At 36.1% G+C, this 17046-nt stretch overlaps 1 protein-coding gene across 1 annotated transcript in view; it reads left to right on the forward strand.

The window, feature by feature from the left end:
* Window positions 1–17046, forward strand: part of LOC128649393 (ADAMTS-like protein 1) — a 466596-nt gene that overhangs the window by 352385 nt on the left and 97165 nt on the right. The window contains exons 16-18 of the mRNA XM_053702643.1: window positions 6525–6735; window positions 12113–12292; window positions 14817–14970. Of these exons, the coding sequence (XP_053558618.1) occupies window positions 6525–6735; window positions 12113–12292; window positions 14817–14970 (545 nt within the window). The remainder of the gene's footprint in view (window positions 1–6524; window positions 6736–12112; window positions 12293–14816; window positions 14971–17046) is intronic.

Here is a 17046-nt window from a genome sequence, read left to right on the forward strand (position 1 = left end):
TATTACATCCAAATTGAGTTCCAAAGCTGAGCATTTGTTACACAATAGAAAGCCTTTCTGATAACGGCATTCACTAACACTGGAAGGAACGACTTCTTAAATTATTACTTTATTCTACATTGTTGCCGAACCAAGTCAATGTGCGACGCACTTTTTTAACTTTTTCTCCAAATACCACTATGGATAAACATTTACACTGAAATGTAAGTATCTTACTATGTAATCACCCAATCTTAGAGTTTTGCAAAATGTACACAATTCATCAGCCATGTTAAGGACATGGGGCCGATTTACTAATGTGCGGGCGAACATTATTCGCTGTAGCGGATCATGTCCGCCGCACTTCAATAAATGCCGACAGCAAGTGAAATGCTTGTGCAATGCCACCCCTGCAGATTTGTGGCCAATTGGCTGCTAGCAGGGGGTGTCGATCAACCCGATCGTATCCGATCTGGCTGATTGCTGTCCGCCGCCTCAGAGGTGGTAGACGAGTTAAGGAGCAGTGGTCTTATGACCGCTGCTTCTTAACTTCTGATTCAGGCGGACCTGAAGCGGAGTGGGTCGGAAGCAGCATCCACTGCTTTATAAATCGACCCCACGGTCTTTCAGTTCTGTTACATTAGAAGCTGTAAAATACCTACAAAATAATACAAAATCACAGTAGAGCTATCATGTATCTTCATTGTATTTAAATTAGATTGAAATGTTCTCTGCACAAAGTAAATATGTTTTTTAAAATCAGACGGGAAGATTTATTTTTTACAAAATCCTTGAACATGCAAATTAGTGCAAGAAGTGCAGTAAGGAATATAACTCAGAGTTGTCCCATTAACAAAAGCTTGGATACATTTCTCTGCATATCTATCTAGCTAGCTAGCTCTCTTTCTTTCCAAACCGATAGTTTGCCTCAGGCTTTCTTTTTTACAACCTTCCCAAAAATATATTTATTGAATTGGGGATATTAGCTCCAATGTAGTCTTTATCTCCTAAAGACAGTATAGAGCACACATACACAAGATACACCTCTAATAAAAAAAGAGAATCCTTTTTTCTTTCAAATGAAGTGTCTCGTGCCCCACTATGTAGCAATCCCCTGCCTTCTAGTTTACTTTTATGGTGGTCTGGACTCTGAAAGAGAATTTAGAACAATAATATATTAACAAAATTGGGCATGTGGAAGAGTCTAATCTTTCATTTAAAGGTAATTTGGCTGTGGTATATGGAACAAAGTCATGGGGAGGTTAGCTTACTCGCTTCCCCCCCATAATGCATCAAGGAATAAGAGACCACTCATTTGAAGGAGCCAGTGTTTTATTTCATATGAGTGGCCATGTCCTCTTTCAGTTGCCAGGTGACTACGTTAACAATGTTAAATTAGGCACAGGATTTTGAGGGGTGTGATGAATCTGAAAATAGTAAAAATAATCACCTAGCAGCAACATCTTGCCTCATTTTGTTTTTGTTAGTCAGGGCCTGGACTCATAGAACATGGTTTCTTTGAGTAAATACACACTCATGGCTATCCTATCAAATTAGATAAATCAGTGAGTATAACAGCAAGTGACGTTTTATGGAACTTTTATACAAATTAATTAATTAGTGGAAAACCAAACCTTAACTAGGCATTCCACTGGATTTGTAGTGTACTGGAACAGCCTCAAACTCTTCCCACAGAACTTTGCACATCTTTTCTAATGGACTGTAATAGACCCCATTATCACAGAATCTATTACTTATATTTCAGTGCATTGCACTCTGAAGATTCCCTGACACCAGAAAGAATTTTGCTGTGAATAAAGACAGCAGACTGAAGTAGTTTCTTTCCCAAACATAGGAAAATTCTTGACTGCGTTGACCCCTCTAATACTCCACTTACAATTGTAAATTCAATTTGCGTGACTGAACCACTCTATAAAGAGGTCTTATCTTTATATCATTATGTTATTTCCTGAGGTGCCAGGTCAGCTATTATATTGTGAATTACAGTAATCCATTTGCACAATTTGGCTGCAATTTCCTCTGCTTCAGCTATGATGGTTAATTTTTTTCTGCATATGTTCCAAGTCAACTAGAAGTGTAGTGTCAAGAAGATGCTCATGTGCAAGAGATTACAATTGCTGGGCATAGTTTATTCCTCAATGTAATCACTCATATTAGTAAAACACATATAACCTTTTATTTAGTATAATAATGATTGAAGGAACTTTAAATTCTTTCTGATAAAACTGTTGCTCTAAAAGAAATCTGGAATTGATGTGTTTTCCTTAAAACTGAAACCAGGTATTCCTTAAAATTGTGTTTAAGATGACTTGAAGTGATTAGTCAGGTTTAGGTTATAGAAATTTAATGGTTAGTAGCAATAACTAAATAACTAATAAATAACTTACTATTCACAAATAATGAGGATTATCCATTATTATTTTATAAAAACAATCACAATCTTTCAGAGTCAAACACAGTGGATGTTAAAGGGAAATTAAAGGGACATGAAACCCAAATCATCATTTAGAAAGAGCATGCAATTTTAATAAACTTTCCAATTGACTTCTATTATTTAGCTCAGGTTCTAGCTGGTGATTGGTGGTTGCATATATATACCGATAGTCATTGGCTTACCTATGTGTTCAGTTCGAAACCAGTAGTGAATTGCTGCTCCCTCAACAAATTAAACCACGAGAATGAAGCAAATTTGATAATAGACGTAAATTGGAAAGTTGTTTAAAATTGTATTTTCTACCTAAATCATGAAAGAAAATTTTAGGGTTTTATGTCCCTTTAAACAGTCTGTTTAATTATTGTATTATAAAAGTACTAAGCAGTGGGCTGTACTTAATAGAAATCATTACAAAATGTATTTTCATCATTTTAAAATGATTTTACATTTTATTTCTTATTTTTATCTTCGTTTGTGCAGGGTACATTACTTCCTTTTACAGCCGTACAAGGAGGCTGTGGTCTCTACAGGAAGGCTAATCTAGCTTGAGGTCATAAAACTTCTAGAGTAACTTGAACTGGTTTACTATTCAGATAATTTTAGAGAGAAAATAAGTCTGTTTTGTTCATGCTCAGTAGAGACAGAATGCAACTTAAGTTCAAAACATGTCAGCTCTCTAATTTTCTTGAGGGCAGGAACTACATTGAGAAGTAAGTTGTTTGCTATTTTTACACAATCTCTTTCTTTTTATGTTTACTTTGATTTAACAGATTTCTTTTTACTAAAGGAGCACTGTTTAATATCCCTTTAATAACGCCATGTGTATGTGTCACAATTAGAAAGACTGGCGATAAACAAACTAAATCAAAATGATTAAAAACACGATTTTGGGGCTTATGCAAGCAACGTCAGTTGCCAGTAAACAAGATGGAATAGCAAACAATTAAAAATCCCAATCACAAAGATACGTTTGCTGATAGAATCCTGTTTAAGAAGATGAAAATTACTGTAACATAATCAGTAAAATGCAAGTGTGAAATATAAAGAAACAATTTAATTGCTTAACACAATTTCCAGATGTTGAGGTTCTGATTTTCATTTTCTTGCGTTTCCTGCAGATCTCATTGACTGTACAAGATATTGAATGACTGTCTATTAAATACATATATATATATATATATATATATATATATATATATATATATATATATATATATACTGTATATGTAAATGTTTAGCCTGTCTACTACTGACAGACTTTACAACAGCTATTAATATAGGTTAAATTAATCTAGATCATATATTAATATATACATCTTAAATGTGCTCTGTGGACATTTCATAGAGTAATACACATACAAACCATAATGGACTTATTCCAAATTGTCTCTGAAGACTTGCAAACATGTAGAAAGACCAGTTTTGTCATTTATGTAGTGCTTTTGGTTGTTGAATGCAATGTGCCAATTTTTGTTGTTGTCAATAACGGTGGGGATTGTTCGCACCACACTTCATTTTGTACAAGCATCATATGGGGGATTTTTCCAATATCTGATCCAATATTTTTTATCTGATCCAATCATTTACATTGTGATTGCTCCTGTATTGAAAAATGTGTATCAAGAACCAAAAAACAGCCAATAAACACAATCCACAGGATTGGAATCCACCCCTATTATTATTATAATCATTTATTTATATAGCTCCGCAAAATTCTGTAACACCAATGTGTATCAAGAACCGAAAAACAACCAATAAACACAATTATTATTCCACACGATTTGAATATACCTCTTTTATTATTATCATTTATTTATATAGCACCACAAACTTATGTAACCCCCATGTGTTTAACCCAAGTAAAGATGTTAAAATACATAAACTCCAGAGAAGTAATGCAATACTGGGAGCTAGCTGAGCGCAACCATTGATCCAATGACAAGAGGCATATTTCTTTAACCAGTCACCAACACCAACAAGTAAATTTAAAAAAGTGTTTTAAAATTGCTTTCTTTTTCTGAATCATGGAAGGTTCACTTTCACCTTCATGTCCCTTTAAGCCACTTTTATATTATTATTACAATGAACATGGCAGATATACCCTTAAAGAGATATGGCAATGTCTACGCATACGCAGATATATCCTTAAAGAGATATGGCCATGTCTATTATTTTATAAATTTATAAAGAAACATGAAAAAAGTTTTTTTCCAGTTCTACATCAAATCTGTGCTAATCTTACTGTAACTGTAAAATGACACCCTCTAATTAGTTACAAGTGTGATGTTTGCATTATTGACCCTAGCTTACCATGGCTTTAACCTCTACACAGAGGTAAAGTCCTGCTCATGAACCCAGGCATTGCAGCTCTCAAGTACTAAACAGCCTCTCCTGATTGGCTAACCAGCTGTGTCCTGCTCTGGGGCAGTAATGCTTGTGGTTCCCAAGTGGAAATTGAGCTATTTGTTAAATCCAATTGTGGTTTAACAATATCAAAAGAACATTAATTTATAATATTTCATAATTTTTAATTAGCTTTCATGTTGCTGGAAGTAGGAAGTGTGTGTGTGTGGGGGGTGCAAATGACCATCACATGAACATCACAGGCACAAAGCAAATGGTCCACCTCACTTCCTTCCCTTAACAAAAGACAAACACTGACTCTCCAACAATTTGTTTCAAACATAGTATTGCAGCCAAAAGGATGTAGTAATAATTACAGTTGTTGCAAATTACATCAGTGCCTATTCAATGGATTTTACTGAACTTCAATAGCTGTTAAAGCTAGTGCTTTATTCTCTGTTACATTACAATCATAATACAAAATGGGGTCTGTATTTGTAGTTATGCAACTGTAGAATTCATAAACCTTATAGACTTCATGAAGTAGCACAATCATTCATTAAAAAAACTACTTTCATTTCTAAAAATGCCTATCATGTATATAACAGAAAAAAATTAAAAGTTGTTCTGGATTTCAAACTACACAATAGTGCATATTTTTGCTGTATTGGTCCCACAGAAGCTATATTCTATTAATGGACAATGACGTGTCCAAAAAGCATTAAAAAAAATAAAAAAAATATTTTGTTTGTCAGCATCTCTTTTCAAGAAAAACAAAAACATCATTAATTTAAAAAAAGATATTTTCAGATGCAGTAAGAGAACATCTCAATTTGAAAATAAGCATTTTTTTTTTGCAATATGCTTCCATTAGAAAAATATGCTTCTAGTAAAAGTTAATACTGGTTTTAAGTGGCATACGCACTTATGGTGTGAGTACCTGTGTGCCAGCATTCAAACACCAGACCTTATCGGAGAGTCAGCAATGATTTTTAGACACATATTGTCACCCCTAACGCTGTACACGCCATCGCCAGCTCTCTAAACAAGCATGGGGCCGGATTTTCTAAAGATCTCTGTTCTAGTGAGATGATCTAAGACATCTCATTAGTACTGGGAGGGTCCTCAAATAATAAAAAAAATAGTTTCAGAGCTGTTTATCTCACTATGTGGAGTTCTGCTCAAAAAAGTCCCATAAGATTTGTGCAAGTTTTTTCTTCATGCTGGCCCTTGTTTGAATCCTCTAGTCACATATAGCATAGCATATTCAAACACCATACAAACCACTGCTAACTCTCTGACAAAGGTGTGGTGTTCCAATGCTGGTGCATGAGGCACTCACAGCATATGTGCGTATTCCACTGAAATGCAGTAAAAACATTTACTAGGAGCATTTTTGCTAATACATTGCAATTGTACTTTGAATTAAAATTGAAATGCATAAATGCACATTTTAAGTTTGACCTTTCTATCCTTTTAATGAAATACTGGAATGACATCACTCAGCAACTCGCTAGAAACAGTTGCTTATTGCATCAAGGTTTGTGTTTGAGTGTCAAAATGATGTCCTTACAATGTTTAAACCACCCTAATTCCAAGCTGCATTGGTTAAATCTAATAAAACAGCCCTAGCAGCTTTAGTTTATCAGTAAAGTATAGACGTTAATGCAAAGTGTTTTTTTTTTTCTTTCAAGTACATTTTCTCCCTAGCCCTTCATTGTTTTGTTGTTTTTTGTTTTTCTGCCAGGTGGGAGATAGGTAACTGGAGCAGCTGCAGCTTGACGTGTGGAGTTGGTCTGCAAACCAGGGATGTCTTTTGCTCACATCTTTTATCAAGAGAGACAAATGAAACTGTGGTCTTAGCAGACAGTTTTTGTCGGCAACCTAAGCCTACCTTAGTGCAAGCATGTAACCGATTTGACTGTCCGCCAGACTGGTACTCTTCTGAATGGAATCAGGTAAATGGCATTTTAAGTATAAATCGCTGTGGCTATGAAAGCAATGCAGCTCAAGATAAAGGGATACAGTAACAGAATATGTCTGTTTTAATCTAAGAGCTGAGACTTGCTTTAATGCTGTTATATTGTCATTAACAAAAGCCCCAGATTTGTAAAATATATTTGATTATAACATTTTACCATACATATATAAGATAGCTTGAAAGTGAGCTCATTGCCTCACGCATAAGCCTTAGATTGTAAGCTCTGTAGGCTCCAAAATACAGGGAGTGCAGAATTATTAGGCAAGTTGTATTTTTGAGGATTAATTTTATTATTGAACAACAACCATGTTCTCAATGAACCCAAAAAACTCATTAATATCAAAGCTGAATAGTTTTGGAAGTAGTTTTTAGTTTGTTTTTAGTTATAGCTATTTTAGGGGGATATCTGTGTGTGCAGGTGACTATTACTGTGCATAATTATTAGGCAACTTAACAAAAAACAAATATATACCCATTTCAATTATTTATTTTTACCAGTGAAACCAATATAACATCTCAACATTCACAAATATACATTTCTGACATTCAAAAACAAAACAAAAACAAATCAGTGACCAATATAGCCACCTTTCTTTGCAAGGACACTCAAAATCCTGCCATCCATGGATTCTGTCAGTGTTTTGATCTGTTCACCATCGACATTGCGTGCAGCAGCAACCACAGCCTCCCAGACACTGTTCAGAGAGGTGTACTGTTTTCCCTCCTTGTAAATCTCACATTTGATGATGGACCACAGGTTCTCAATGGGGTTCAGATCAGGTGAACAAGGAGGCCATGTCATTAGATTTTCTTCTTTTATACCCTTTCTTGCCAGCCACGCTGTGGAGTACTTGGACGCGTGTGATGGAGCATTGTCCTGCATGAAAATCATGTTTTTCTTGAAGGATGCAGACTTCTTCCTGTACCACTGCTTGAAGAAGGTGTCTTCCAGAAACTGGCAGTAGGACTGGGAGTTGAGCTTGACTCCATCCTCAACCCGAAAAGGCCCCACAAGCTCATCTTTGATGATACCAGCCCAAACCAGTACTCCACCTCCACCTTGCTGGCATCTGAGTCGGACTGGAGCTCTCTGCCCTTTACCAATCCAGCCACGGGCCCATCCATCTGGCCCATCAAGACTCACTCTCATTTCATCAGTCCATAAAACCTTAGAAAAATCAGTCTTGAGATATTTCTTGGCCCAGTCTTGACGTTTCAGCTTGTGTGTCTTGTTCAGTGGTGGTCGTCTTTCAGCCTTTCTTACCTTGGCCATGTCTCTGAGTATTGCACACCTTGTGCTTTTGGGCACTCCAGTGATGTTGCAGCTCTGAAATATGGCCAAACTGGTGGCAAGTGGCATCTTGGCAGCTGCATGCTTGACTTTTCTCAGTTCATGGGCAGTTATTTTGCGCCTTGGTTTTTCCACACGCTTCTTGCGACCCTGTTGACTATTTTGAATGAAACGCTTGATTGTTCGATGATCACGCTTCAGAAGCTTTGCAATTTTAAGAGTGCTGCATCCCTCTGCAAGATATCTCACTATTTTTTACTTTTCTGAGCCTGTCAAGTCCTTCTTTTGAGCCATTTTGCCAAAGGAAAGGAAGTTGCCTAATAATTATGCACACCTGATATAGGGTGTTGATGTCATTAGACAACACCCCTTCTCATTACAGAGATGCACATCACCTAATATGCTTAATTGGTAGTAGGCTTTCGAGCCTATACAGCTTGGAGTAAGACAACATGCATAAAGAGGATGATGTGGTCAAAATACTCATTTGCCTAATAATTCTGCACTCCCTGTATATACATATCTTTCTGCATTAATGGTGCCCTCACAGATGTACAAGGTACCCATGGGCACTGACACCCCCCCATACCATGACAGACTCAGTTTTTTTGGACCTGACGCTGATAACAGCTTGGATGGTCCTTTTCCTCTTTGGTCCGGAGAACACGATGGCTGTTTTTTCCAAAAACTATTTGAAATGTTGACTCGTTGGACCACAAAACACGATTCCACTGTGCTACTGTCCATCTCAGATGAGACCGAGCCCAGAGAAGTTGGCGGCGCTTCCGGATAGTGTGGATGTATGGCTTTTGCTTTGCATTGCAAATCTTTAACTTGCATCTGTGGATGCAGCAGCAAATGGTGTTGACTGACGAAGGTTTACCAAAGTATTCCCATGTTAGGATGTCCATTATAGACTCATGATGGTTTTTGAAACAGTGACGTCTGAGGGATCGGCGATCACGCCCATTCAGAGTTGGTTTTCAGCCTTGCCCTTTTACACACCGAGATTTGACCGGATTCCATGAATCTTTTAATTATATTGTGCACTGTAGAAAGTGAAATGTTCCTACCGATTTGTCCTTGGGGAATGTTGTTCTCAAAGTTTTGTATTATTTGCTGACACATTTGTTGGCAGATTGGCAAGCCTCGACCCATCCTTGCTCTTAAAGGACTAGTCTTTTTTGGAGGCTCCTTATATACTATGATTACACAATTATTTTTTTTTGGTCTTCAAAAAATTGCACTACTCAAAAAATAATTTTCAGTGTTTAGTGTCACTTAAAAACACTTGCTAAAGAAACAAATTTACAATCCTCTATAATGCAGTTATTGTGTTACATGCTGTATAAATATTGGAGAATATGCCTACATGTGCTTGGTATAAAGACCTCATTTTTTTATCCTTTCTCGCATGTACTACATTCTCTTCTCATTGCTAATCTTGCTACAATTTACTCTATAAATCCGTTGCTAGGACTAGAATTTATTTTAAGTTTGCAGCAAGCTTCCTCACCCAGTCTGTGCTCGCTTTTATATTTTGCAGCAATCACTTAAATGAAAAATCCCCACGACTAGGTGAAAGATCGCATTTAACTGATTTCACTACAAAGCAGTCTAAATTAAATTTTCATCCCCCTAGTAAAATAGAGGATAAAAAAAAAAAAAAGAAAAAGAAACAAGACAGCCTGGATGAATTTAAAAGACTTCTATTTCTTGGCAGATGAGTTTATTACAATGAAAGCTTATAGCCTTCAAGATGATAAAGAAGAAGCCATATAAATGTAAACCTGTATTTATTTAAAGATTGTTATTTTTTGGGAGTATGCCAGTAGAAGGGTTTATCTTGATTTCAGCAGCTTTTTGTAGTTTGGGACACTGTGCCAAAGACTTACACGAACCATGTATGCGTTAACTCTTTTATGTGCCCATACAACGTTTATCTTCTTTCTTGTTACATTAAAATGGGAAGTTATTAAAGAAAAAGAAGGCTGCAGAGTATTTTATTGCTGATTTTTATGCACAACATTACAAAGTAAAATATTTAAAGGGGCATTATGATACGAAAATTGCAAACCCTAATCTGTTGTGCATTACTGACCCTATAATTCTATGTGCATTACTGACCCTATAACTCTTTTTTTCACTCCCACAAAGGGGTTAAAGTAATGAGTAAAAGTGTGTCACATGCATTGCAACTTGAACAGAACACAGCTGAGGATTGGTGGGTTGTTCAACTGCAGTTCTTGATTGGCTGATTGGCGGGTGTTCGGCTGATGCAATGCCTGAATGTTTTTTGCAATGCTTGTATACTTAAAGGGACATGTTTTTCTTTCATGATTTAGAAAGAGTGCGCAATTTAAAACAACTTTCTAATTTACTTCTATTATCGATTTTGCTTCATTCTCTTGATATCCTTTGCTGAAAAGCATATCTAGATAGGCTCAGCATTTGCTGATTGGTGGCTGCACATAGAGGCCTCATGTTATTGGCTAACCCATGTGCATTGCTATTTCTTCAACAAAGTATATCTAAAGAATGAAGCAAATTAGTTCATAGCAGTAAATTGGAATGTTGTTTAAAATTGTATTCTCTATCTAAATCATGAAAGAATATGTTGGGGTTTAGTGTCCCTTTAAGCCCTTCTGCTGACAGGAATTCACCTATATGTGTAACCTTCTAATGTTGTTCTTTTCAGACAAATGTAAAACAAATGTTCCCATATTTGTTGCACTTGTCTGAAAATCATATACAAACATTCATTTAACAAAAAAACAAGAATGAACTAATTGATGCAATAACAAAAAAATTACTTGTGTGAGTTGTTAAAGTTGTTACTACAAAGTCAGGAAAGGCTATAAACAGGTCAAATTCCCACTATGAGTGTGGGAAAGATTTTAAAAGTTTAAATTTACGCTAACAATTTAGCAGTGTCACACATAAAAGTATCTACAATTCACTTTTGTACTTGGTCCCATAAAATAAAGAGATAAAATAATTTGCATGTGCTGCTGTTGGCTTGTAGCAGTACTAGTAGCTTCTACTTGATTTAAGTTTAAGTTGCTATCTAGCTGCTCCACTAAGGCCCTAAAATGTTTCCCCTGGGAAATACCAGACAAATGGATTTTTGTTTACAAATAATTCTGAAAGACCCCCCTTAATGAATTTTGGACAAAGCAAAAATTTTGTGTGACAAATGATTAATCTGGCCCATATTTGTTGCATTCTGTGGGAGCTGCTAGACAATAATATTGAGGGAATATTATACCTTTTTTCATCTACACGAGATAGTATAATGTCCATACACCAGCTGTAAGTAACCATTGCTCAATGTGAATGCAGCAATAATAAATGATCCACTGGATCTGCTGGATATAATAGTACAATCTTTGTATGAAATACACTAAAGAACTGGAATGTGTATGCAAAGTATGTTTATTCCATGCAAAGCAATTTTGGTATGAAGATAAATATACAGTACTTGGCAGGCAGTATGTTGTCTTTTTTGTCTTTCATTATCTAAGATATATTACTCTCTATCTTAACTCAATTACTGTCTGGCTATAAGCCAATTCTTACCATAGTATTATTCAACTTTAAATATATGCGACTAGACTCAGTGTGTATAAAATACACATATTTGTCTTATGCATAATTCAAGCAGCTCTTGCATAAACAATATGAGGATACATAATAATACAGTCTGGCGCCCCTAAATGGTAGCTTGAAGGACTCATTCATAAAAGGGGCAATGTTAATGATGTCGACTGTGAGTTACATGGTCAACTTCATTACAAATGTACTTTGTATTAATCACTTTTATCCAAAGTTTTATTATATAAAAAAAAATATGTATAAATATTCTTTAGGACGCAGATATTTAAATGCAGCCAGTGTTTCTGTCACAATCTGTGGTTCTTCTTTAACCTTCTGTATTTATGCCAAGCAAACCTGTTTGATATAATTTTTTTCTAGATTCAGTCTGTCTAATCGATCACATTTGATATCACTATAAACCTTTAGACTTTGTGATATTGTAATGTTTGTCTGTTATCTTCACCAGTGCTCACAGACATGTGGTGGAGGTCTCCAGACTAGGGAAGTCCTCTGCAAGCAACGCCTATCTGATGGCAGCATTTTGGAACTCCTAGATACATTTTGCTCTTCTTTAAAACCAGTGTCTCAGGAGCTATGTAAGAATGAAGACTGTCCCCCAGATTGGCACGTAACTGGCTGGTCTCAGGTATTTCCAACATTGCTCGTTAATATTTATTTACCATTGATGCTTGAAACCTGTGCATATTTTTGTTAAAGGACCAGTCAACACAGTAGATTTGCATAATCAACAAATGCAAGATAACAAGACAATGCAATAGCACTTAGTCTGAACTTCAAATGAGTAGTAGATTTTTTTTTCTGACAATTTTAAAAGTTATGTCTTTTTCCACTCCCCCTGTACCATGTGACAGCCATCAGCCAATCACAAATGCATACACGTACCATGTGACAGTCATCAGCCATTCACAAATGCATACACACTTATTCTTGCACATGCTCAGTAGGAGCTGGTGACTCAAAAAGTTTAAATATAAAAAGACTGTGCACATTTTGTTAATGGAAGTAAATTGGGAAGTTGTTTAAAATGGCATGCTCTATCTGAATAATGAAAGTTTAATTTTGATTGAGTGTCCCTTTAATATTTAGATCAAGATGGGGAAAAAAATCCTTATCATGTAGGCAGCCCAATAGTAGCTAAAATGTTTTAGTTTGTATAATGCGTATGCATGTATAATAAATAATTTAAAATTAAAAGCTTATTTACTTTACAGTATCAAATAATGCCTAGCATAGGATTGATGAAATGCTGGAAATAGATAAATGAACCACTTTATTAAACTCTTTACAATTCATGAACAATTCTTGTAAATAGCAACATGCTAATGATCTCTTGATGAGTTATTCCATATATACATATATAATTCCTGACAGGTACCGTCCCATATACAATAATGATTAATAGAATGTTTTACAACAGTAACAGTGGCATAAGTGCTAAGGCAAACTGGAGCAGCTTTCAAAACAGATGCATCTTATGTATAAAGAAAATTGCCACTGAATGTTTCTCTTTGATGTAAAGGATGAAATTATTTTCCTTAAAACTACTTCAGTTTTAATGAAAATTGCAGTACTTATGCCCCTATGTAATAATTAAATAATGTATTTTACTAGAGCTCAGAGTGGTCTGTGTGTTGAGTCTCAGAAATTCATGGGTGGAGTCAGGGTAGCTCAGGGGTGGGGTCGATGTGTTTCATAAGCACAGCAGGGAGTTTGTGGGCTTGACAATGATCTTCTGGAGCCTGTTCCACAAGGGAGAGTAGGAAGACAGTGGGACAGAGATCCTAAACCAATATCATCACACAAATTATTTCCGTAGCTAATATCAGCATTTAATGACTGCAATACAACAAATCTGAATACAAAATAGGGACAGTCTAGGCCAAAATAAACTTTCATGATTCAGATAGAGCATGTCATTTTAAACAATTTTCCAATTTACTTTTATCACCAATTTTGCTTTGTTCTCTTTGTATTCTTAGTTGAAAGCTTAATCTAGGAGGTTCATATCCTAATTTCTTAGACATTGAAGGCCACCTCTTTTCAGAATGCATTTGAACAGTTTTTCCCCACTAGAGGGTGTTAGTTCACGTATTTCATATAGATAACACTGTGCTCGTGCATGTGAAGTTATCTGGGAGCAGGCAGTGATTGGCTAAACTGTAAGTCAAAAGAACTGAAATAAAGGGGCAGTTTGCAGAGGCTTAGATACAAGGTAATCACAGAGGTTAAAAGTATATTATTATAACTGTGTTGGTTATGCAAAACCGGGGAATGGGTAATAAAGGGATTTTCTATCTTTTAAAACAATAAAAATTCTGGTGTAGACTGTCCCTTTAACATTGTCATTTTCTTTACAAAGTTAATAGCATTTAAGTGATATATCTCTTTATAAACCTGATGGTATTCCTGTTTCTGTTCTCCTTTGCTATGGCCTGTTAGGGATAAAAATGAGTTTGTGCTCTGAGCTAAGCAATCACTGTGTAGAATGTTGCATTCTCAGGTAAAATATACAATACTGAAAGGAACATGAAACCCCAATTTTTTCTTTTAGGATTCAGATAGAGAATGCTATTTTTAATATGTTTCAAATTTAATTATTTTATCAAATTTGATTCATGCTAATGTTCATTCTTTTTGAAGAGATATCTAGATAGGTAGCATGCACATGTCTGTAGCACTACATGACAGGAAATAGTGCTGCCATCTAGTGCTCCTGCTACTGTATAATATCTGCAAAACTGCTGGCATATAGTGCTGCAGACACGTGCACACTCCTGAACTAACCTTTCTGCTTTTCAACCATGGATAAAAAGACAACAAAGCAAATGTGATAAAAGAAGTAAATTGGAAAGTTGTTTAAAATTGTATGTTTTATCTGAATGATAAAATAAAAATGTTGGGTTTAATGTCCCTTTAAGTATGATGGAGGTACTCCGGGGAATTAAGCAAGCAAACGTTTCAGTGGTGATTATACATAATGAACATATATTGCAGTATTGCTTTTCTTTTACTTGTTTAAACAATTTATGCTTTAAGAGTAATATCCCTTTAAGCAACTCATTGGTATTACTTGTACGATTAATAATAGTTTATATACTAGTGTTTATCAGAATAAATGATATCATTTGTAATGTCATTTTTATTCCTAGTGTTCTGTGACCTGTGGAGAGGGAATACAAATCCAAACTGCTGAATGTAGGAAGACGTTGAAATCTGGAGACTCCACCGTGGTGAATTCCTCTCTGTGCTCAGGCGCATCTCTTCATCTCTTGACTCAGCCTTGCTCATTAGCAGCTTGTGCAAGTACTTACACTACTATCATTATTGTTTGTTTTTGTTATGTGGGTAACGGTTATCATTAAAATATGCAACTAGGTAATCAATGAGAGAGTTTGTACTATTTAGAATCTTTGTTGCACCTAGGCCTGGCCTTAGGGCAGGGTGAGAGGGGCACTAGCCCCGGGCCCTGTGCTTTGGGGGGCCATGCACTGTCATCAGGGGTGGGGTTATTGGAATGATGTACATATTGGCCTCTATTTATCAAAGTCTGGCGGACCTGATCCGACAGTGCGGATCAGGTCCGCCAGACCTCGCTGAATACGGAGAGCAATACGCTTTCCGTATTCAGCATTGCACCAGCAGCTCACAAGAGCTGCTGGTGCAACGCCGCCCCCTGCAGAATCGCGGCCAATCGGCCGCCAGCAGGGGGGTGTCAATCAACCCGATCGAGTAGGCGGACAGGTTATGGAGCAGCGGTTTTAGACCGCTGCTTCATAACTGGTGTTTTTTCTGGCAAGCTTGCAGGCTCGCTAGAAACACGGGGCCACAAGCTCTATCCAGAGCTTGATAGATATGCCCCATTGTATTTAGTTTTTGAAGAAGTGTTAATGGTATCAGGATGTGTAATATTTCATGTTATTCTTTATATAGGAAAGTCTGAATGTGGACGGGGTGGGCCATACAGGGGGCAGTGAATAGAGGGGGAGCAGAATGAGGGGCCCCACAAATTTGTCTTGCCCAGGCCCCCAGAAATGCTAAGGGTTACCTGGTTGCATCTAATTTAAAATATATATTTTTTAAAAAAAATCAATTTGTGCTGAATACATTTATTATTTAATGTTTTTGGAACTCTTTCTGATTTCCTCAAGACAGCTGTGCCTATCAGTCAATAAGCTATTGATACTTTCACAAAATGCATTTTATATTCGTTTCCATCTAAGTGTAACTAGCTTTTAGCATTTTTTAATGCAAAGATGGTGTATGCATAGATGCTGCTCTTTCATACCATATTTTACGTATTCCATTGAGTCATTATTTAATGACATCTCTCAAAAAACGTAACTTAAAGGGATATTAAATAGCGCTCCTTTGGTAAAAACAAATATGTTAAATCAAAGTAGAGTGGACACATTTTTAAAACTTAAAGTGTTATAAAACCCAAAACTTTCTTGCATGATTCAGATAGATTATACAATTTTAAACAACTTTACAATATTCTTCTATTATCAAATTTTCTTTGTTTTAGGTAAGCTCAGGAGTGTGCACGTGTCTGCAGCACTATATGGCAGCAGTTTTGCAACAATATTATACATTACTAAGAGCACTAGATGACAGCACTGTTTCCTGTCTTGTAGTGCTTCAGGCATGTGCACGCTACCTATCTAGATATCTCTTCAACAAATAATAACATATGAATGAAGCAAATTTGATAATAGAAGTAAATTGGAAACTTTTTAAAAATTGTATTCGCTATCTTAATCTTGAAAGAAAAATGTTGGGGTTCATGTCCCTTTAAGTTTAATTCTGCTAGTTCTCAGCATGAGCAAATCTGGTTCCCTCTTATCTATTCTACTCACTTTATAGAAAACCAGCATAGTGAGTAGTAACCATTGTGCCCAGCAGTTTAATGTCCCATTAAGAACTTGCTGTAAAAACTCATAAAATCTGGTTTAATCCAACATACTATGCCCCCATATGGTCGTGATGCAACATAAACATTATTACTACATGAACCTTAAAGGGCCATAATACCCAAAGTGATGCAGTATAGCTGTAAAAAGCTGACTAGAAAATATCACCTGAACATCTCTATGTAAAAAAGAAAGCTATTTTACCTCAAAAGTTTCTCAGTAGCCACATCCCACTGTAAAGGACTTCTAAGCAGCAAATCAGTATGTCTGTCCCGGGAGCGAGCTTATGTGCACTCTCATCTTATTTCCCTATTCAGCTTAAGGCAGTTTACAAGGAAATCTCATGAGAGTTAAGTGAAATCTCATGAGATCACAGTAAAAGAGTTCATGACCTCAGCACTGTTGATGCCGATTGGCTGCTGTTCATTTCTTCATTATTATTTTTTACCTGCAGCTGAGCAACAGCTGA

The sequence above is a fragment of the Bombina bombina genome, chromosome 2 (assembly GCF_027579735.1).
Source record: "Bombina bombina isolate aBomBom1 chromosome 2, aBomBom1.pri, whole genome shotgun sequence".
NCBI lineage: Eukaryota > Metazoa > Chordata > Amphibia > Anura > Bombinatoridae > Bombina > Bombina bombina.